The sequence below is a fragment of the Phyllobates terribilis genome, unplaced genomic scaffold (genome assembly GCF_046119375.1).
Source record: "Phyllobates terribilis strain yellow unplaced genomic scaffold, ASM4611937v1 Scaffold_9__5_contigs__length_417890890, whole genome shotgun sequence".
Taxonomy (NCBI): Eukaryota; Metazoa; Chordata; class Amphibia; order Anura; family Dendrobatidae; genus Phyllobates; species Phyllobates terribilis.
Window position 1 is genome coordinate 172,568,523 of NW_027362769.1, and position 16,810 is coordinate 172,585,332.

At 52.1% G+C, this 16,810-nt stretch overlaps 1 protein-coding gene across 3 annotated transcripts in view; it reads left to right on the forward strand.

Annotated features, from left to right (window-relative positions):
* Nucleotides 1-917: 917 nt before the first annotated feature.
* The window catches only part of NHEJ1 (non-homologous end joining factor 1), a 91,906-nt gene continuing 76,013 nt past the window's right edge, over nt 918-16,810 (forward strand). The window contains exons 1-5 of one of the 3 annotated variants that reach the window (XM_073647376.1): nt 918-1,028; nt 1,336-1,539; nt 2,971-3,180; nt 8,825-8,963; nt 13,702-13,760. In XM_073647376.1, coding sequence (XP_073503477.1) covers nt 1,354-1,539; nt 2,971-3,180; nt 8,825-8,963; nt 13,702-13,760 — 594 coding nt within the window. In that variant the 5' untranslated portion in view covers nt 918-1,028; nt 1,336-1,353. The other 2 variants (XM_073647373.1, XM_073647374.1) reach the window with 2 other exon arrangements.

The following is a 16,810-nucleotide window of genomic DNA, read 5'->3' on the forward strand; positions in this document are numbered from 1 at the left end:
ATTAGGCAAAGTGGGGCAGAGATTAAGTATATACTTTAAAAAAAGATTTATACAGCTAATATGTAATGTATTTTCATAGTAAGTACACCAGCCTCATCAGGTCTAGGGGATTTATTAAACAATACATGTAGTTTATATTGAGAAATATAGTTAATGAAAGAGAACAGAACAGTGAGACATTTCCACTGGTGCAATAAGCCGCATCTTGTAAAAGCGCAATCATGTGATCTGCTGCGCCAACAAGTGGCAGGCTGGAGCATTACACAGAAAGCGTCTCAGAGCTGCTTTGTAGAATTTTTTTAAGGTTTATTATAAATGTTATAATAAACTTTACATTTGTTTAGACCAACCTTCTTATATGTAATCCTAAATCAAGAACTGCAGGAAAAACTGCACAGTGTGAACCTGGGGGAAAAGAACAAGAACCAGCTATCTGATATCATAGAGCAATCATCCAGATTGTTGCTCATGATGGAGACAGTCTCTGCTCCTATTATCAGATCTGGGATTGGGATCAGACTGTGGGTTTCTGGCAGGATTGACGGAATTATGTAATTTAGTGAGAGCAGCAAGACCATCAGCAGCACAGAGTATTTCAGGAGAGGACTGTGCTGATATTGGGGAGTGGGTGTGAGGAGAGGGGAAGTAACTTAAGTATCTATGATATAGAGATGATTGCTTTCCTGAAATGAAGGAGTCATGTAATTAAATAGTTTTTTTTTATTTTTTTAAAAGCTTAAATAATATATTTTGTATACAGAAATTATTTTAGTTATGTAGGAATAATTCATAACTCCTTATAATTAATATTGAAAAGTAAAAAGAAATTACATCACACATCAGGGTAAATGTATCATGATCAAAAAGATGATGAGAAAGAAAAAGCTTCAGATGCAGTGACTGCACTACACAGAATAGCCACTAGATGTCACTATTACTACGGCGTCTCTGTGCTTCCTGGGAACGTCTGTTGTCTGCTTTGTTTCCTGGGGGAAGGTTGTAAGGAACGGACTGGTTGGCAACAGCAGGTAGGAAGATGGGAAAGTGGTTCTGGATATGAAGGAAGGGTGTCAGTGCGGGATTTATTGTGACCCCAGAGTGATCCACTGTGACTGCTGAGTGGCCCTAGAGCAATCCACTGTGACCCCAGATCCACCCCCATGTGACAGCAGAGGGATCCACTGTGACTGCTGAGTGACCCCAGTACGACCCACTGTGACCCTGGAGTGGTGCACAGACATTTACACTGAGTGACAGCTATTGTTTGATGTTATCAGCTCATGTGAAATCTATTTTTACAAGAGCTTAATTTCATCTCATAATTTCTCCCGGCAGGACGAGTGTGCGGACACCATGGCGCTGTCACAGGACATGGACATTAGACTCTTAAGGCTTCCCTGGCAGATCCTGCACATCGGTGACTGCAGTTTCTTTGCTAAAGTTTATTTTACAGATTCCTCATATTGTTTCCTTCTGTCCGACCTCAGCAGCGTCTGGTGTGAGGAGGCTGCAGCCGGTGTCATACAGGAGAGGTCAAAGGTGAGGAATAATGGTGGCCTTTATCTAGCTGGTACATTATATTACTGATCCTGACTTAAATCTTGTATTATACTCCAGAGCTGCACTCACTATACTGCTGGTGCCGTTGCTGTGTACATACATTACATTACTGATCCTGAGTTACATCCTGTATTATACTCCAGAGCTGCACTCACTATTCTGCTGGTGCAGTCACTGTGTACATACATTACATTACTGATCCTGAGTTACATCCTGTATTATACTCCAGAGCTGCACTCACTATACTGCTGGTGCCGTTGCTGTGTACATACATTACATTACTGATCCTGAGTGACATCCTGTATTATACTCCAGAGCTGCACTCATTATTCCGCTGGTGCAGTCACTGTGTACATACATTACATTACTGATCCTGAGTTACATCCTGTATTATGCTCCAGAGCTGCACTCACTATTCTGCTGGTGCAGTCACTGTGTACATACATTACATTACTGATCCTGAGTTACATCCTGTATTATACTCCAGAGCTGCACTCACTATTCTGCTGGTGCAGTCACTGTGTACATACATTACTGATCCTGAGTTACATCCTGTATTATACTCCAGAGCTACACTCACTATTCTGCTGGTGCAGTCACTGTGTACATACATTACATTACTGATCCTGAGTTACATCCTGTATTATACTCCAGAGCTGCACTGACTATTCTGCTGGTGCAGTCACTGTGTACATACATTACTGATCCTGAGTTACCTCCTGTATTATACTCCAGAGCTGCACTCACTATTCTGCTGGTGCAGTCACTGTGTACATACATTACTGATCCTGAGTTACATCCTGTATTATACTCCAGAGCTACACTCACTATTCTGCTGGTGCAGTCACTGTGTACATACATTACATTACTGATCCTGAGTTACATCCTGTATTATACTCCAGAGCTGCACTGACTATTCTGCTGGTGCAGTCACTGTGTACATACATTACTGATCCTGAGTTCCATCCTGTATTATACTCCAGAGCTGCACTGACTATTCTGCTGGTGCAGTCACTGTGTACATACATTACTGATCCTGAGTTACCTCCTGTATTATACTCCAGAGCTGCACTCACTATTCTGCTGGTGCAGTCACTGTGTACATACATTACTGATCCTGAGTTACATCCTGTATTATACTCCAGAGCTGCACTCACTATTCTGCTGGTGCAGCCACTGTGTACATATATTACATTACTGATCCTGAGTTACATCCTGTATTATACTCCAGAGCTGCACTCACTATTCTGCTGGTGCAGTCACTGTGTACATACATTACATTACTTATCCTGTACTGATCCTGAGTTACATCCTGTATTATACTCCAGAGCTGCGCTCACTATTCTACTGGTGCAGTTCCTGTGTACATGTGATGTAGTTCCGTCTTTTGATTTCTTTCTTTCTGTGCAGGAACTGAATAGACGTCTGTCCGCTCCCATCTCTTCGTTTCTCAGCCATCTGTCTCAGTTCATCCGTCCACTATTGGATTGTAAGGAGAAGACCCCGCACTCCTTATCTTGTACCCGCGCCCCCGATCGCCTCCTGCTGCATGTGAAGAGTCAGCTCTCGGGGCTCCCGTTTTACTGGGATTTCCATTGTAGAGAGGCCGATATCCGCACGGTGAGACGAGAACATGACTGACAGCAATGTAATAATATAAAGTATTAAGACGCGTCGTCCTGAAAATCTTATATGATCAGATCGCCTTCTCCTGTCACACTCAGAGCTGCATTCAGTATTCTGCTAACTTCTTCTTCGTTTTCCGCAGCCATGTACTCCGGTATAAGGCTGTGTGCGCACGTTCGGGATTTGAAGCAGAAATTTCCTGAGCGTTTCTGCATCTCCTTGGCAGGAAAAACGCTGCGGAAAAACTGCTCATTTTTTGATGCGGTTTTTGAAGTGTTTTTGTACATCAATGAATGCTTTTTGGAGCTAAATTAAGTTATTTGGTGGAACATTGCTTAAACCCTTGAATTACCATCAGAACTGGGGTGAGTATATTGGTTTACTTTAATTAGGTTTGGTGATGAAAGGGTCTGATTGACACCTTGTCATCACCAAACAAAAGAGCTGGGTGTCAGCTAATCCCATTCACCCAATCTTCATTAGCATTCCCATTCATGTAATTTCTGGGGCAGCTGAGAGCTGCTATTTTTAGCCTAGAATCATAGAATCATAGAATGGTAGAGTTGGAAGGGACCTCCTGGGTCATCTGGTCCAACCCCCTGCTCAAAGCAGGATTCACTAGATCATCTGAAGACGTCCATTGAAGGGGAACTCACCACCTCTCGTGGCAGCCTGTTCCACTCATTAATCACCCTAACTGTCAAAAAGTTTTTTCTAATATCTAATCTGTGTCTCCTCCCATTTAGTTTCATCCCATTGCTTCTAGTCTTTCCTTGTGCAAATGAGAATAAAGATGATCCTTCTACAATGTGACAGCCCTTGACATATTTGTAGACAGCTATTAAGTCTCCTCTCAGTCTTCTTTTTTGCAAGCTAAACATTCCCAAATCCTGCAACCGTTCCTCATAGGACATGGTTTGCAGACCAGTCACCATTCTGGTCGCTCTTCTCTGAACTTGCTCCAGTTTGTCTATGTCTTTTTTAAAATGTGGTGCCCAAAACTGTACACAGTATTCCAGATGAGGTCTGACCAAAGAGGAGTAAAGACCGATAATGACTTCACGTGATCTAGACTGTATGCTTCTGTTAATACATCCCAGAATTGTATTTGCCTTTTTTGCTGCTGCATCACACTGTTGACTCATGTTCAGTCTATGATCTATTAGTATACCTAAGTCTTTTTCACATGTGCTGTTGCTTAGCTCTATTCCTCCCATTCTGTATATGCTTTTTTCATTTTTATTGCCCAGATGTAGTACTTTGCATTTTTCCCTGTTAAAAACCATTCTGTTGGTTGCTGCCCACTGCTCCAGTTTATTTAGGTCTTTTTGAATCCTCTCTCTCTCTTCTCTAGTATTAGCTATCCCTCCTAGCTTTGTGTCATCAGCAAATTTAATCAGTTTACCCTCAATTCCTTCATCTAAATCATTGATAAAGATGTTGAACAATACAGGTCCCAGGATGGAGCCCTGTGGTACCCCACTTGAGACATTCATCCAGCTGGATGTGAAGCCATTTACAACCACCCTTTGAGTCCGATCACTAAGCCAGTTATGAATCCACCTAACAGTTGCCTGGTCCATTGCATACTTGGTCATTTTTTCAATAAGGATGATGTGAGATACTTTGTCAAATGCTTTGCTGAAGTCAAGATATACTATATCTACAGCATTATATACTATATCTACAGCCTAGGATGGTGCCATTAGGCAAACATGGTCCCTGGCCATTATTAACATCTCGCAGCTGTTTCGTTAGCCACAGGGCTGTGGAGTTGGTGTCCGTATTGGTGGAGTCGGAATCTGTATAAAATGGACCGATTCCAACTCCTAAAATATATAATACATTGGGTGCAGTAGTTCAATGCAGTTTGTGGGGAATATTTTTTTCATAAGAATTTGGGAAAGTTATGAAAATGCTACAGTAAATTTATCACTTAAACAAGAGACCTGTATGAGGGAGTCGAAGTTGAAGGTTTGGCTTACCAACTCCACAGCCCTGGTTAGCCGCTACGCCCCCCGATCAGCACTCAGCAGCGCTTTGGACGCAGCGTATTAATGCTGCGTCCAAAACTCTGTTCTAATGCCGCACATTTGTTGTCGGTACATGTGAATCCACCGCATGTAATGACACTTCAATCGGTCAAAATATTCAGTGGAGACTAGCGTGTCCACTACAGAAATTGACGTGCTGTGGGTGAGTTTGGGTACGTGGCCACAGTCAGGAGCTGCTGCAGGTTCGACGCTGCGTGTTTATACAGCATCAAATCTGCAGCGTCCAGATGTTACAGCATAGTGGATGGGATCTCTAGAAATCACATGTCCACTATGTGTGCATCAGAGGCTGTGAATCACCCGTGGACAGTGACATGTGGTGCGTCTTTCAGGACCGCAGCATGTCAATTTATCTGGTGGAGTCGCTAGTCTGCGCAACAGGAATTTGACCACTAGAAAATATTGAATGCAGTACATATTCATGGTTCAGTGAACACATGTGGATTTACCTACATTCAATAGAATGCAACGTTTTGGACGCAGCAAGAAATATGCATCCAAAGCGCTGATATGTCCAGATCGTGAGCACAGAGCCTAAAACTTTTTTGAAAAAATGGTGTGGTCTCCTGTGTTATTTTTATTACCAGCAGAGGGAAAGCCAACCGCTAGGGGCTGATATTAGTAGCCGGGAAGAGACCATTAGCCAACAATGTTCCCTGGTCATAAATATCAGCCCACAACTATTTGTTTAGCCTTTACTGGCTAGATTACAGGGGTACCCCAGAAGAAAATTGACATGGGATCCCTCTATAAAATGTAACCAGAAAAGGATAAACAGACAGCTGCGGGCTGATATTAATAGCCAGGGAAGGGGCCATGAATACTAGCCCCCTCCGCGGCTAATAATATCACCCCTTAGCAGTCCCAGAAATGGCGCATCCATAAGATGTGCCAAATCTATCGCTTAGCCTCCGCTCTTCCCACTGCCCTGTAGCGGTGGCAGTGGGGTAATGGGGTTGGGGTTCACGTCGGCCTTGTATTGGTAGCTGATGTGAAGCCCAGGTTAGTAATGGAGGGCCCCATTGCTAACCGCGTAGTAGTTGTCGCCGCCTTTTCAATAAATAAAGTATTTTAATGAACTAAAAAACACATGGTTTTAAGAAATTTTTTATTGCGCTGTCAGTCCCCGAAACCTTCAATCTTCTGGAAAAAAAAAGTAAAAAAACAAACATCCATATCCGTCACCTGTCCGCCGTCACGATGCAGTCCACAATTCCGTCATGATTGTCCCTCGGCGATCCGGGTCACTTCTACAGCAGTGACATCAGCCATCACTGACGTCACTGCTGTAGAAGACAGCAATGTACACTGACGGGTGTAAAATCACTCCTGTCAGTGTACATGCTGCTGCAGGAGGTCATCGGGGTTCATCAGCTGAAGATCAGCTGATCAGCCCCGGTGAGCTACCACCATGGGAGCTTTCTTCAGAATGTTCCCAGGGTGAGGTCATGTGAGCGATCAGCTGATTGCTCACGTGACTGCAGGTCCTGGCTGCGCAGTACACTGCTGGGAGTGAGCACGCTCCCTGCAGTGTACCACCGGGAGCAAACGCAGCGAAAATGCATCAAAAACGCTACATGTGCACATAGCCTAAGAGGTGTCCACAAGTGCCTATAGCTTCATTCATCAGTCTGCAGAACCTTAAATGCAGCTTTAGCTGTGAATGGTGCATACGCTACATTTTATCTCTTAGCATTTTCAGTGTTTTTCACTTAATTTTAATTTGCACCTAATTCTTTTAATTTGCGCCTTTTTTTCCATTTTACACGGATTGGCGTTTTTTTTTTTTTTCTATATGTTCATCATTGTGGACGGAGTTTGCGGCCCCCAGATGCTTTTGGCTGATTCATCAGTTGTAACTTTTTAAAAAGTATCTAAATTGTAGTGAAAATGTTCCCCAGTCCCAGATTGCAATTTCATTATTTTTGTTCTAAGAAGTCTAAAAAAATAAAAATAAAATAATGATCAAGACAAAAATAAAGAGCAATTTTTATGATGTGATTCTCTCAGCCTGAGTCGCTTGACGACCTTGTGGTTTGCTGTGTGAGCACTAGATGGCGCCATTTCTCCAGCTTCACTTCCATGGACTCTGGCTGAGTCGCTCGCTCGTCATCGGCGCGGTCTCAGGGATTTCATATTCTCGGAGTCTACAGCAGCGAGTCGGCTGGTGAGATTTCCTGGGACTTCTAGTTCCACACACTGTATGGTAGTTAGCACAGATCAGGGCACCGTGCGCATCTGTTTGCATTTCAGTGTATACAAAAAAAAAAGGGAATCGCTGTGAACAGACGCGGCTCCAGCGCTGAAGAGGAGGGCTGCGGGCTTCATGTAGGACCACGCGTTTCGGGCCGTGAAAACACTAGTGACTTACACGCTTTATATGGTGGTTGGTGACCCAGATACAAAGGACCAGACGATGCAAGGCCAAAATGAATAAGAAGTGACACTGGTAGGTGGCTCAGTGGTTAGCACTGTACTGTATATAGGGTAGAATGGTGGCTCAGTGGTAAGCACTATACTGTATATAGGGTAGAATGGTGGCTCAGTGGTAAGCACTATACTGTATATAGGGTAGAATGGTGGCTCAGTGGTAAGCACTATACTGTATATAGGGTAGAATGGTGGCTCAGTGGTTAGCAGTGTACTGTATATAGGGCAGCATGGTAGCTCAGTGGTTAGCACTGTACTGTATATAGGACAGCATGGTGGCTTAGTGGTTAGCACTGTACTGTGTATAGGGTAGAATGGTGGCTCAGTGGTAAGCACTATACTGTATATAGGGTAGAATGGTGGCTCAGTGGTAAGCACTATACTGTATATAGGGTAGAATGGTGGCTCAGTGGTAAGCACTGTACTGTATATAGGGTAGAATGGTGGCTCAGTGGTTAGCAGTGTACTGTATATAGGGCAGCATGGTAGCTCAGTGGTTAGCACTGTACTGTATATAGGACAGCATGGTGGCTTAGTGGTTAGCACTGTACTGTGTATAGGATAGCATGGTGGCTCAGTGGTTAGCACTGTACTGTATATAGGGCAGCATGGTAGCTCAGTGGTTATCACTGTACTGTGTATATAGGGCTGCACAGTGCCTCAGTGGTAAGCACTGTACTGTATATAGGGTAGAATGGTGGCTCAGTGGTTAGCACTGTATATAGGGCAGCATCGTGGCTCGGTGGTTAGTATTGTACTGTATATAGGATAGCATGGTGGCTCAGTGGTTAGCACTGTACTGTATGTAGGGCAGCATGGTTGCTCTGTGCTTAGCACTGCATGGTGGCCCAGTGGTTAGCACTATACTGTATGTAGGTTAGCATGGTGGCTCAGTGGACAGCACTGTATGGTGGCTCAGTGGTTAGCACTGTAGCCTTACAGCACTGGGGGTCCTGGAATCACACCCTGTGTGTGCGTGGGTTTACTTGTGGCGACAGTTACCTAATGATGGATTTGCAGTGTTTCTCCGTGATACGTGTTACATGTTATTTCCTCCCCTGGATGATAAGTGACGTTTGCTTTGGTTGCACCTGTACCTGCTCATAAAGCTGGAAACAAGAAGAGGGTCTGAGATCCCTGTGTTTGATTGACAGGTGTGCCGCCACCTCCTGCAGCCTCTGATCTCCATGACTCAGGCTTTGGACGCTCAGTGTCAGGAGCTGTGCACATTACTGCGGAGGAAGGATGGCGAGATTCAGGATTATCAGGAGGGCGGCGCAGTGCTCTCCCGGGGTAAGGAACTGACTACTTACAGTTAGGATTGCACAAGAGGAGGAAAACATGGCTGGTATATTCCAGAAACAGCGCCACTCCTGTCCACAGGTTGTGTCTGGTATTACAGCTCAGTTCTATTAAAATGAATGGAGCAGAGCTGCAGTACCAGACACAACCTGTGGGCAGGGGTGGCGCTGTTTTTGGAAGAAAGCAGACATACTTTACAAATCCTGTACAACCCCTTTATTATATGCATATTTGCATCTTGAATGACCTTTCATGAACTTCTCATGCTTTTCCTACAAAAATCACATTTATTGCAACTTGAAAATAAAAATGTCATATTATTTATTGACTCCATGAAGACTCTACATTTGGCGCAAGGCACAATTGCAACTTTTTTTCATAAATTGTGCTGACTCCAAATCGCCATCTCCATCACTGCCCGCCGGCCCGTGGGCTTGGGCGCTGGTAGTCAGTACCCGCCGGCTCGTGGGCTTGGGCGCTGGTAGTCAGTACCTGCCGGCTCGTGGGCTTGGGCGCTGGTAGTCAGTACCTGCCGGCTCGTAGGCTTGGGCGCTGGTAGTCAGTACTCGCCGGCTCGTGGGCTTGGGCTCTGGTAGTACCCGCTGGCTCGTGGGCTTGGGCTCTGGTAGTCAGTACCCGCTGGCTCGTGGGCTTGGGCTCTGGTAGTCAGTACCCACTGGCTCGTGGGCTTGGGCGCTGGTAGTCAGTACCCGCTGGCTCGTGGGCTTGGGCGCTTGTAGTCAGTACCTGCCGGCTCGTAGGCTTGGGCGCTTGTAGTCAGTACCCACTGGCTCGTGGGCTTGTGCTCTGGTAGTCAGTACCCGCTGGCTCGTGGGCTTGGGCTCTGGTAGTCAGTTCCTGCCGGCTCGTGGGCTTGGGTGCTTGTAGTCAGTACTCGTGGGCTTGGGCTCTGGTAGTCAGCACTTGCCGGCTCGTGGGCTTGGGCGCTGGTGGTCAGTACTCGCCGGCTCGTGGCCTTGGGCTCTGGTAGTCAGTACCTGCCGGCTCTTTGGCTTGGGCACTGGTAGTCAGCACTTGCCGGCTCGTGGGCTTGGGCGCTGGTAGTCAGTACCCGCCGGCTCGTGGGCTTGGGCGCTGGTAGTCAGTACCCGCCGGCTCGTGGGCTTGGGCGCTGGTAGTCAGTACCCGCCGGCTCTTGGGCTTGGGCGCTGGTAGTCAGCACTTGCCGGCTCGTGGGCTTGGGCGCTGGTAGTCGGTACCCACTGGCTCATGGGCTTGGGCGCTGGTAGTCAGCACTCGCCGGCTCGTGGGCTTTGGCTCTGGTAGTCAGTACTCGCCGGCTCGTGGGCTTGGGCGCTGGTAGTCAGTACCCGCCGGCTCGTGGGCTTGGGCGTTGGTAGTCAGTACCCGCCGGCTCGTGGGCTTGGGCGTTGGTAGTCAGTACCTGCCGGCTCGTGAGCTTGGGCGCTGGTAGTCAGTATCTGCCGGCTCGTAGGCTTGGGCGCTGGTAGTCAGTACTCACCGGCTCGTGGGCTTGGGCGCTGGTAGTCAGTACTCGCCGGCTCGTGGGCTTGGGCGCTGGTAGTCAGTACTCGTGGGCTTGGGCGCTGGTAGTCAGTACTCGCCGGCTCGTGGGCTTGGGCGCTGGTAGTCAGTACCCGCCGGCTCGTGGGCTTGGGCGTTGGTAGTCAGTACCTGCCGGCTCGTGGGCTTGGGCTCTGGTAGTCAGTATCTGCCGGCTCGTAGGCTTGGGCGCTGGTAGTCAGTACTCACCGGCTCGTGGGCTTGGGCTCTGGTAGTCAGTACTCGCCGGCTCGTGGGCTTGGGCGCTGGTAGTCAGTACTCGCCGGCTCGTGGGCTTGGGCTCTGGTAGTCAGTACCCGCCGGCTCGTGGGCTTGGGCGCTGGTAGTCAGTACTCGCCGGCTCGTGGGCTTGGGCGCTGGTAGTCAGTACCCGCCGGCTCTTGGGCTTGGGCGCTGGTAGTCAGTACCCGCCGGCTCTTGGGCTTGGGCGCTGGTAGTCAGCACTTGCCGGCTCGTGGGCTTGGGCGCTGGTAGTCGGTACCCACTGGCTCATGGGCTTGGGCGCTGGTAGTCAGCACTCGCCGACTCGTGGGCTTTGGCTCTGGTAGTCAGTACTCGCCGGCTCGTGGGCTTGGGCGCTGGTAGTCAGTACCCGCCGGCTCGTGGGCTTGGGCGTTGGTAGTCAGTACCCGCCGGCTCGTGGGCTTGGGCGTTGGTAGTCAGTACCCGCCGGCTCGTGGGCTTGGGCGTTGGTAGTCAGTACCTGCCGGCTCGTGAGCTTGGGCGCTGGTAGTCAGTATCTGCCGGCTCGTAGGCTTGGGCGCTGGTAGTCAGTACTCACCGGCTCGTGGGCTTGGGCGCTGGTAGTCAGTACTCGCCGGCTCGTGGGCTTGGGCGCTGGTAGTCAGTACTCGCCGGCTCGTGGGCTTGGGCGCTGGTAGTCAGTACTCGCCGGCTCGTGGGCTTGGGCGCTGGTAGTCAGTACCCGCCGGCTCGTGGGCTTGCGCGTTGGTAGTCAGTACCCGCCGGCTCGTGGGCTTGGGCGTTGGTAGTCAGTACCTGCCGGCTCGTAGGCTTGGGCGCTGGTAGTCAGTACTCGCCGGCTCGTGGGCTTGGGCTCTGGTAGTACCCGCTGGCTCGTGGGCTTGGGCTCTGGTAGTCAGTACCCGCTGGCTCGTGGGCTTGGGCTCTGGTAGTCAGTACCCACTGGCTCGTGGGCTTGGGCGCTGGTAGTCAGTACCCGCTGGCTCGTGGGCTTGGGCGCTTGTAGTCAGTACCTGCCGGCTCGTAGGCTTGTGCTCTGGTAGTCAGTACCCGCTGGCTCGTGGGCTTGTGCTCTGGTAGTCAGTACCCGCTGGCTCGTGGGCTTGGGCTCTGGTAGTCAGTTCCTGCCGGCTCGTGGGCTTGGGTGCTTGTAGTCAGTACTCGTGGGCTTGGGCTCTGGTAGTCAGCACTTGCCGGCTCGTGGGCTTGGGCGCTGGTGGTCAGTACTCGCCGGCTCGTGGGCTTGGGCTCTGGTAGTCAGTACCTGCCGGCTCTTGGGCTTGGGCACTGGTAGTCAGCACTTGCCGGCTCGTGGGCTTGGGCGCTGGTAGTCAGTACCCGCCGGCTCTTGGGCTTGGGCGCTGGTAGTCAGCACTTGCCGGCTCGTGGGCTTGGGCGCTGGTAGTCGGTACCCACTGGCTCATGGGCTTGGGCGCTGGTAGTCAGCACTCGCCGGCTCGTGGGCTTTGGCTCTGGTAGTCAGTACTCGCCGGCTCGTGGGCTTGGGCGCTGGTAGTCAGTACCCGCCGGCTCGTGGGCTTGGGCGCTGGTAGTCAGTACCCGCCGGCTTGTGGGCTTGGGCGTTGGTAGTCAGTACCCGCCGGCTCGTGTGCTTGGGCGTTGGTAGTCAGTACCTGCCGGCTCGTGAGCTTGGGCGCTGGTAGTCAGTACTCACCGGCTCGTGGGCTTGGACGCTGGTAGTCAGTACTCGCCGGCTCGTGGGCTTGGGCGCTGGTAGTCAGTACTCGTGGGCTTGGGCGCTGGTAGTCAGTACTCGCCGGCTCGTGGGCTTGGGCGCTGGTAGTCAGTACCCGCCGGCTCGTGGGCTTGGGCGTTGGTAGTCAGTTCCTGCCGGCTCGTGGGCTTGGGTGCTTGTAGTCAGTACTCGTGGGCTTGGGCTCTGGTAGTCAGCACTTGCCGGCTCGTGGGCTTGGGCGCTGGTGGTCAGTACTCGCCGGCTCGTGGGCTTGGGCTCTGGTAGTCAGTACCTGCCGGCTCTTGGGCTTGGGCACTGGTAGTCAGCACTTGCCGGCTCGTGGGCTTGGGCGCTGGTAGTCAGTACCCGCCGGCTCTTGGGCTTGGGCGCTGGTAGTCAGCACTTGCCGGCTCGTGGGCTTGGGCGCTGGTAGTCGGTACCCACTGGCTCATGGGCTTGGGCGCTGGTAGTCAGCACTCGCCGGCTCGTGGGCTTTGGCTCTGGTAGTCAGTACTCGCCGGCTCGTGGGCTTGGGCGCTGGTAGTCAGTACCCGCCGGCTCGTGGGCTTGGGCGCTGGTAGTCAGTACCCGCCGGCTTGTGGGCTTGGGCGTTGGTAGTCAGTACCCGCCGGCTCGTGGGCTTGGGCGTTGGTAGTCAGTACCTGCCGGCTCGTGAGCTTGGGCGCTGGTAGTCAGTACTCACCGGCTCGTGGGCTTGGGCGCTGGTAGTCAGTACTCGCCGGCTCGTGGGCTTGGGCGCTGGTAGTCAGTACTCGCCGGCTCGTGGGCTTGGGCGCTGGTAGTCAGTACCCGCCGGCTCGTGGGCTTGGGCGTTGGTAGTCAGTACCTGCCGGCTCGTGGGCTTGGGCTCTGGTAGTCAGTATCTGCCGGCTCGTAGGCTTGGGCGCTGGTAGTCAGTACTCACCGGCTCGTGGGCTTGGGCTCTGGTAGTCAGTACTCGCCGGCTCGTGGGCTTGGGCGCTGGTAGTCAGTACTCGCCGGCTCGTGGGCTTGGGCTCTGGTAGTCAGTACCCGCCGGCTCGTGGGCTTGGGCGCTGGTAGTCAGTACTCGCCGGCTCGTGGGCTTGGGCGCTGGTAGTCAGTACTCGCCGGCTCGTGGGCTTGGGCTCTGGTAGTCAGTACTCGCCGGCTCGTGGGCTTGGGCGCTGGTAGTCAGTACTCACCGGCTCGTGGGCTTGGGCTCTGGTAGTCAGTATGTGGACATTGATGCCGATGGTGAAAAAGTGTCCAGATATCTCAAATTTATTACTGATCTTCCCGCAGATCGTCTCAGAACGGAGACTTTTGATGACGATGCCTTCTACAAGACCTTCATGAGTAAGGTAGGTCTCTATTCTCCAGGGGGGTGACAGCAAAGCCTGGACTGCAGGTCACAAACTTAGAGACGTTGTCAAAACTTTCCAAGGTGCCTCCTATCTTAGTAGTAATAACCTGCAGATCACTTGGGGTCCCAGCAATCCCTGAAGGGGGGCTCTTAGATTCCCTGTTTGATTAAAGTGATGGCCACCCGTGTGCACCGACGTCGGCGATACGGGGGCAGCTACAATTACTAAGGACAATGAATGAAGTGGAGGTGCACATGTACCGGCTGCCGCTCCGTCCATAGGGGGCGCTGCAGAGGCCATTTGGAAAGACCTCTTTAATACAAAACCACTTATGTGTGACCCCCAGAGACTGCAGCGACCGCCCCCCGGGGGGTAAATGGCTCTTTAGTCCTGGTTTCTGGGAATTGATGGAGATGTATACAGTATATTCGGGGTGGCGCCCGTTGGCATCAGCTTGGCGTTTCCTGGTATGACTTCAGCACACGCCTTATACAAGGTGTGTGTCTATAAACACACGGGGGCTGCAGGGACTTGCCTCCTGCCCGCGCGTTCCCATAGTCTGAGCGATCACTATGAGACGGAGGTCTCATGTATTTTATCTACGTGTCAGATAAGTGCAAAGATTCTGGGAGAGATGGAGAAGAGGAAAACCGCTCCGGATATGAATAGATAAAGCCGGCGACAATGCAGGGGGCTACCGAATACTGGGGCGCAGCCGGCTCTATACAGGGCGCTGTAAACCTAAGCGACAAAGCCGAGTGGTGAAGAGTGTAATGCCGGCATCCCTGGTGGTCTGGGGCAGGGAAGGAGTTTGTACCAGCATCCCTGGTGGTCTGGAGCAGGGAAGGAGTTTGTACCAGCATCCCTGGTGGTCTGGGGCAGGGAAGGAGTCAGTACGAGAATCCCTGGTGGACTAGTGCAGGGGAAGAGTTAATGCCAGTTTCCCTGGTGGTCTAGAGTAGTGAAAAAGTTATCACCTAAAATAAAGTTTAGTGAAAAAGTGGATAGGGCCTGGTGGTCTGGAGTAGTGGAGAGGTTCGGACCTGGTGGTCTGGAGTAGTGGAGAGATTGGGGCCTGTTGGTCTGGAGTAGTGGAGAGGTTGGGGCCTGTTGGTCTGGAGTAGTGGAGAGGTTGGGGCCTGGTGGTCTGGAGTAGTGGAGAGGTTGGGGCCTGGTGGTCTGGAGTAGTGGAGAGGTTGGGGCCTGGTGGTCTGGAGTAGTGGAGAGGTTGGGGCCTGGTGGTCTGGAGTAGTGGAGAGGTTGGGGCCTGGTGGTCTGGAGTAGTGGAGAGGTTGGGGCCTGGTGGTCTGGAGTAGTGGAGAGGTTGGGGCCTGGTGGTCTGGAGTAGTGGAGAGGTTGGGGCCTGGTGGTCTGGAGTAGTGGAGAGGTTGGGGCCTGGTGGTCTGGAGTAGTGGAGAGGTTGGGGCCTGGTGGTCTGGAGTAGTGGAGAGGTTGGGGCCTGGTGGTCTGGAGTAGTGGAGAGGTTGGGGCCTGGTGGTCTGGAGTAGTGGAGAGGTTGGGGCCTGGTGGTCTGGAGTAGTGGAGAGGTTGGGGCCTGGTGGTCTGGAGTAGTGGAGAGGTTGGGGCCTGGTGGTCTGGAGTAGTGGAGAGGTTGGGGCCTGGTGGTCTGGAGTAGTGGAGAGGTTGGGGCCTGGTGGTCTGGAGTAGTGGAGAGGTTGGGGCCTGGTGGTCTGGAGTAGTGGAGAGGTTGGGGCCTGGTGGTCTGGAGTAGTGGAGAGGTTGGGGCCTGGTGGTCTGGAGTAGTGGAGAGGTTGGGGCCTGGTGGTCTGGAGTAGTGGAGAGGTTGGGGCCTGGTGGTCTGGAGTAGTGGAGAGGTTGGGGCCTGGTGGTCTGGAGTAGTGGAGAGGTTGGGGCCTGGTGGTCTGGAGTAGTGGAGAGGTTGGGGCCTGGTGGTCTGGAGTAGTGGAGAGGTTGGGGCCTGGTGGTCTGGAGTAGTGGAGAGGTTGGGGCCTGGTGGTCTGGAGTAGTGGAGAGGTTGGGGCCTGGTGGTCTGGAGTAGTGGAGAGGTTGGGGCCTGGTGGTCTGGAGTAGTGGAGAGGTTGGGGCCTGGTGGTCTGGAGTAGTGGAGAGGTTGGGGCCTGGTGGTCTGGAGTAGTGGAGAGGTTGGGGCCTGGTGGTCTGGAGTAGTGGAGAGGTTGGGGCCTGGTGGTCTGGAGTAGTGGAGAGGTTGGGGCCTGGTGGTCTGGAGTAGTGGAGAGGTTGGGGCCTGGTGGTCTGGAGTAGTGGAGAGGTTGGGGCCTGGTGGTCTGGAGTAGTGGAGAGGTTGGGGCCTGGTGGTCTGGAGTAGTGGAGAGGTTGGGGCCTGGTGGTCTGGAGTAGTGGAGAGGTTGGGGCCTGGTGGTCTGGAGTAGTGGAGAGGTTGGGGCCTGGTGGTCTGGAGTAGTGGAGAGGTTGGGGCCTGGTGGTCTGGAGTAGTGGAGAGGTTGGGGCCTGGTGGTCTGGAGTAGTGGAGAGGTTGGGGCCTGGTGGTCTGGAGTAGTGGAGAGGTTGGGGCCTGGTGGTCTGGAGTAGTGGAGAGGTTGGGGCCTGGTGGTCTGGAGTAGTGGAGAGGTTGGGGCCTGGTGGTCTGGAGTAGTGGAGAGGTTGGGGCCTGGTGGTCTGGAGTAGTGGAGAGGTTGGGGCCTGGTGGTCTGGAGTAGTGGAGAGGTTGGGGCCTGGTGGTCTGGAGTAGTGGAGAGGTTGGGGCCTGGTGGTCTGGAGTAGTGGAGAGGTTGGGGCCTGGTGGTCTGGAGTAGTGGAGAGGTTGGGGCCTGGTGGTCTGGAGTAGTGGAGAGGTTGGGGCCTGGTGGTCTGGAGTAGTGGAGAGGTTGGGGCCTGGTGGTCTGGAGTAGTGGAGAGGTTGGGGCCTGGTGGTCTGGAGTAGTGGAGAGGTTGGGGCCTGGTGGTCTGGAGTAGTGGAGAGGTTGGGGCCTGGTGGTCTGGAGTAGTGGAGAGGTTGGGGCCTGGTGGTCTGGAGTAGTGGAGAGGTTGGGGCCTGGTGGTCTGGAGTAGTGGAGAGGTTGGGGCCTGGTGGTCTGGAGTAGTGG